General features: G+C 26.2%; 1 protein-coding gene across 1 annotated transcript; it reads right to left on the bottom strand.

Annotated features, from left to right (window-relative positions):
- Positions 1-216: 216 nt before the first annotated feature.
- LOC130808913 (AAA-ATPase At5g17760-like) lies at positions 217-5,558 on the bottom strand. Its single transcript, XM_057674472.1, has 2 exons — positions 4,444-5,558; positions 217-987 (listed from the first exon to the last, which is right to left on the bottom strand). Exons 1-2 carry the CDS (start codon positions 4,915-4,917, stop codon positions 529-531), a joined length of 933 nt encoding a protein of 310 aa, XP_057530455.1. The 5' UTR covers positions 4,918-5,558; the 3' UTR covers positions 217-528.
- Positions 5,559-6,100: the final 542 nt, after the last annotated feature.

Below are 6,100 nucleotides of genomic sequence, written 5' to 3'. Positions count from 1 at the left end.
GTTTGAAAGAAAAATTTATATTATGTGCTTAAACTATTCCTCTGGTTTACTATCTGTCTCATTTAAAATTGACATTTCTAATCAATAACTTTTAATTTATTTTGTATTCGTTAAAATGTAAGTAAGATGAATCTTATTTGATTTAAATCAATATAAAATATTTAATCAATTTTTATAATTTTTAATTATACACTACTATAAATATTAAAGAATACAATTAGTTTATTAATAAAGGTGAAATCATAAATAGGACAAATAGCAGCAATATTATAGAGTATAGACAATATAGGGAGACTATACGGATTCCCAAATGTAGTGACAAATAACCACTTAGATCTAAAACTAACAACAATTAATTAAATTTGTCGATTTCAGTTCATCCATGGGCAAGACAAAAGGTTCAGCATCATATACCGAAAATATGCGCCCGTATTTTGAGAATGGATCTAACACAAAAGTACTACTTAATCTAAAAATAACATCAGTTTTTGTTGGTGTTTAAGAGTACTTAATTTAATTAAATCCTAATTAATCATCAGAAAATTCATCTGCAGACGACAAATGATCATGGCCAATCCCATTACTAAAACCTCCATTCATCAAATTTGGAAAATCTATCTTCTCCTCAACTTGCCTAAGTTTATGTTGTTTCAGCATCGTAATAACACTAGAAAGCGAGATTTCAGGATCATCACTCCTTATAAGTACCTCGGCAACTTGAGCAGGGCTTACTTTTGTAGTTTGAATAAGATGTTCGATCTCGTTGAAAAGATGATGTTCATCTAAAATGTTGAGGTAATTGTGAGCTAAGACTCTGAAAGCCGGCATGGTTAAGTATGACATGTGAATATGCATATCCATTCTTCCTGGCCTTAATAATGCTGGATCAAGCTTGTCTTTATGGTTTGTTGTGAATATGAATATTCTTTCGTCCCCGCAACTTGACCATAAACCATCGATGAAGTTCAGCAAACCGGATAATGATATCTGCATTCACAAGCCCAGTAAATATTTAAAGCCGAAATAAAAGTTAAAAGTATATAAATGAAAGTGAGTAGAGGTAAATTTAAAAGGATAAATATTGACATTAATAATTCAATGTTTTCCACCTTCGCTGTAAATAATTTTATCTTTAAATTATTTTTTAATTTAATATTTAATTTTAGTTTACTATGAATAATTCAATTTTAGTTTTAATTTGCTAGCTACATACCTTATTATTACCTATTATTAGTAATTTATATTTTGTGCGCAAACATATGACAAAGATTAGATTATTAAAATATAATTTAAAGGTGAAATTATTTATTACAAATAGGTAAAAGTTTAGTCTATTAATATTAATTTTTCTAAAAATATTTAAAGGAGAAATAAAAATTAAAATATATAATAATAATATTTTTTTATTTTCTACTTTATTAACGTTATTATTTTAATCTGACTTATAATTTTTCAGTAGCTTCTTTCTTCCAATATAAGCATCATTGTAAAAGAGCGAGAGATACGGTAATGTTATTTCAACCGCATTTGTCATACTCATCATATGGGGCCAACTTTTGGGTCTATCAAGGAAAACAATTTGTTAATTAACATAATTACATAAATTTGATTAGACACGTGTAAGAACAAAACGTGAACAGACAAAAAAACCCAACTTTACTAATAAAGCAAAAAAATATTGTTTAAATCAACAACTAGCTAAATTGAAACCGATAAAAACACTAATTAAATTAAAAACACTAATTAAATTAATCAACTGGGAGATGTTATGATCATGGTCCACCAAATTTAATACTACTATACATAATACATGTGAGAAAAGGATTCTATAAACAAACATACTACTCCTAATATTGCCTCTTATTTTTAAAGAAGTTTTCTATTCTGAGGTGTTTTAATTATTATTTTCATAAAAAAATTTCTATTTATATCATAAATTTTGGACAAAAATATCTTATTCATTCTCATTTTAATACTTTGATAATGATTATAGTCCTTATATATCTTCCATTAACTTCATTTTAACATTTTTATGTTCCTTATGGTCCCCACATGTTTTCCACTAATTTTATAAAAATATTTTTTAATTAGTTGTGGTTCTCATATTTTTTCCACTAATATTTTTTTAGTATTTATAGTCCTCACTTTCCTCCATTAAATTTATTATGTAATAAAATAATATCTTTACTATCTAAAAGATTTTATTTTTCTTAATTACCATCAATATTTCTTATCAAAACTTTATTAAGGAAATCGGAGAAATAATACTTTTATTTATTACTTTGTTACTGGCGTTGGACTAGATTACTTAAGTTTGACATGGATACGTGTTTAATGTTCGAGTCCGATTGCAATTTGAAAAAGTAAGAAATATTTTATTATTAATTTAAAGTAAAGTGTTTAAGTGTGTTATACATACTCATGCAATCTATTTATTTCTACAATATACTAATGAAGAAATAATTAGGACAAATGTCGACTTCACAATAAAAAATTTTCCGCTCTTTTTATGTTTTTATTAGGCAAATATTTTTTTTAGAATGTCATGTAATATCTCTTTGATTAGATTTGTTCAATAGATTAGTAACAAAAGATTTAAAACTATTTCTTATTTACTAATGTTTACCATATGCAATCAATTAAGATATGTAGTAGGTTTTGATTACAATGGATAATTATCGGATAACATATTAATTATTTATGTAAAAAATTTATTTTTATAAAAATATTTTTGTAATAAATTAAGAAAAAAAATAATTTTGAAATAGGTTTTTTTTTATAGATAATCATTTACACTACTTACATGGCTATATTTAAAAAACTACACAAATTAAATAGATTATACATTAATTATTCAAGTAAATAATAAGAAAAAGATGTTGGTGAAATAAATTTCAAACGATAATTCTATCACCTATGCTTGACAAAGTTATAACAGATAAATATATAAATTAGGTTATCAGTTGATTATTATAATAAAATAATATTCTCTTTGTTCCTTAATAAAGTTTCCACAAGGAAAGTTTAGGAGAATTAAGAAAAATTGAATGTTTTAAATAATATACATATTATTATATTAAATAATAAATTTAATGGAGAAAAAGTGGAGACCATAAACATTAACATTAACAAACAATAAATAAAAGTTAAAAAAAAATATGGGGACCATAACCAATAAAAAAATATTTTTATAAAGTTAGTTAAAAATATATAGGGACCATAATGAATATAAATGTGTTAAAGTGAAGTTAATGGAAGATATATGGGGACCATAAGTATTATTAAAATATTAAATCAGAATGAATAAGGTTATTTTTTGTACAAAATTTATGACTTTAACAAAAAAAATTTTCATGGGAACAATAAATAAAACACCCAAAATGACAAATGAGAACTTCTTTTAAGAACTGGAGGAAGCATATTCTTTAGGTTGAAAACTTAAGATTTTACAAAGACATAAAACATTTAAATTATTATTTATATTATTTTTTTATGTATTGAAATTTTCAATTATTTTTATGTAATTATTTATCATTTATATTGTTTAGCGCATGATTTTATGATTATGTTTTATATATATATATATATTAGTAATATATATTTCAATCTAATAGTAATACTTTTAAATCTTTTAAAACAAATTAGTTTATAATTTCAATATGATTTAGGAGTCATATAATAGCTTAATTAATTATACAAAATTAGTAATTTTTTTATTTATATCTAGTATATATAAAATATTTCTAACACGGATATCTAAAGTAAAATAAAAAGTATGAAAAATAAATATTATTTATATCCATTGATATCAAATCTTGGAATAATATGAACAATTGTATTTCCCCAAAGATTTGAAAAAAGCAAACATTTTTCCCAAACAATTGCAGAATTATACTCTATAACACTTAAGCTTGTTTGATTATTCTTACTAAATGGAATATGTAAAGTAAGTTTTCATGAAAGTTGTCATGTATGATGATAAAATTTTAATCCGGAAAAATTTGCATGATGGCCTCTCTCAATGCATATCGTGATTGGAATATATAGAATTTGAGAAGATAATATTATGATTAAAGGAGTATTAATACTACCATAAAACTTATCAAATTAAACTACCAAACCACCCTTAAAACTTAAAACTTCTATTATTCATTAAAATTGACTTTAATTTTGGAAAAAAAAAAAATAGAGTGCAAACTAAAACAGATTGTTAATTGTGAAAACAGGGGAAACAAAACAAAACACTTGATGACTTGAAATGAAAGTGCATAAAAATAATTTCTCCCATTTTTTAAAGAAATTTCCATTTGTCATTTATTGTTTAATAATATTATTAGTTTTGGTCCTCATATTTTTTCAAATAACTTTCTTTTTATACTTTTTTTTAATGATGGTTCTTAAAAAAATTCATTAAAGAACAAAGGAAATAGAAATACTACTTACCTGTGAATTAATGTCAGCCTCATGATCATTACTAACATTAAGTTGACGATCTGCCAATCTCAAACTACAATCAATATCTTCAATAACAAGAATCGATTTATTCGTCGTAAAAAGCAATAACCTCCTCAGAGCAGAGTCATTAATCACTGAAGAAAGCTGAAGATCATAAATATCAAACTTTAGATGATTAGCCATGGCCGCAATCAAGCTAGATTTCCCAGTTCCAGGAGGACCATACAATAAATACCCTCTTTTCCAAGCTCTTCCTACTTTCTTATAAAACTCTTTTCTCCCTATAAACCTCTCTAAATCGTCCATTATTTCCTTCTTTACCCCCGGTTCCATTGCTAGTGCCTCAAATGTAAATGGGTGTTTAAATTTTACTGATCTCCAATTACCCCCTTGTTTTACATTATCCAAACTATATAATTTTAATTCCTTTTCTTTTTCTGATTTTTCATCATATAATTTCATAATGTGGGGTATGTATGAATCAAACACTTTTTCTTTGTATTGTTGATCAAATACAAGTTCAAAGTATACCTTATTATGAGGTTTGAATGACGACTGACCATCTTCGATATGATCGTATTGGGAGTTTTTTGTTGATTTGCTACAAATGAAATTCCACTCTAGCTCAACATTCTCGTATACTTCATTGTATTTTTCACCTTGTGCTAGCTTAAATAGGACTTGATCCTTTTGTGTGGGTCTACTTACTTTGAGACGAGTCGAACAAGATCTGAGTTTACTGGTTAGATAAGCTTCACTAGCGTAAAATACTTGATTGTAAGAGTCGTAATCAGCATCATCGAATTGCTCGATTACAAGAGTGAATGATTTGGTGGAAGAGTTTGATTTTGTGAGCCATTCTTGGATTTTTAGGGTGATGTATTGTCTTACTTGGGTTGGTATGAATTGATGGTAGAATTGTTGGATTAATGTGACTAATGCTGTTAATGATGCATAAACAGAGAATAATGATGATGCTCAAAACATTGGGATTGTTCCTTGAGCTATTCCTTGTGTTAAAAGCTTCATGACTTCGTTTTAAGGGTTACAAATATGCTACTTCTTTTTTTTAGGAGTACATGGCGGCTTGGTCTAAACGATAGTACTTCTATTTAAAAGGGTTGTGCTAGAAAAGGATAGATATATGGTTAGGGTAGATGGTTAGGATTAGCGCGGCGCAATCACCGTGATTATTTAATGTTTAGGTGTTTGGCAATTAATTGTTGGTTGTCGTCTGTTGGCTTGTTTAATTAACCGGAAATATTGGTTGTTTTACCAAACATCTCAATAAACAGCTAGAAAAAGTCAGGTATTTAAGGAGATGTTTGGTAAATTTTAGTATAAGTTGTTGGTTGTAAACTAGAGAAAAAGTTAATTAACAAGCCAAAAACTAATTAAAAAAACTAATTAGAGTAGCTTTTTTATTTTGGCTTAAAGCCAGCTTTCAGCTAGTTTAGGAGCCATTTACCAAATATTTTTTTTAACTGTTTGACCAAGGCAATGTAAAAGCCAACATTCAGAACCATCTCTTTAAATATTGAATTTTAACTTTTTTCTGATTCACACCAATTGATTCAATTAGTTTTTAAAACGCTCTGTACAATGCATTAATTTAATCCTAAATATCTCTAATTATGTATAATTT

This window comes from Amaranthus tricolor, chromosome 3 (assembly GCF_026212465.1).
Source record: "Amaranthus tricolor cultivar Red isolate AtriRed21 chromosome 3, ASM2621246v1, whole genome shotgun sequence".
Classification (NCBI taxonomy): domain Eukaryota; kingdom Viridiplantae; phylum Streptophyta; class Magnoliopsida; order Caryophyllales; family Amaranthaceae; genus Amaranthus; species Amaranthus tricolor.
The sequence above is the reverse complement of the archived record's forward strand: the minus strand, read 5'-3'. Positions and strand labels throughout refer to the sequence as shown.

Bases quoted from the DNA above. Each gene is read 5' to 3' on its own strand.
- LOC130808913 (XM_057674472.1), bottom strand. From the start codon at position 4,917: ATGAAATTATATGATGAAAAATCAGAAAAAGAAAAGGAATTAAAATTA. The intron at 988-4,443 runs GTAAGTAGTATT...TTGTGAATGCAG, and splicing joins AGGCTGACATTAATTCACAG to ATATCATTATCCGGTTTGCT.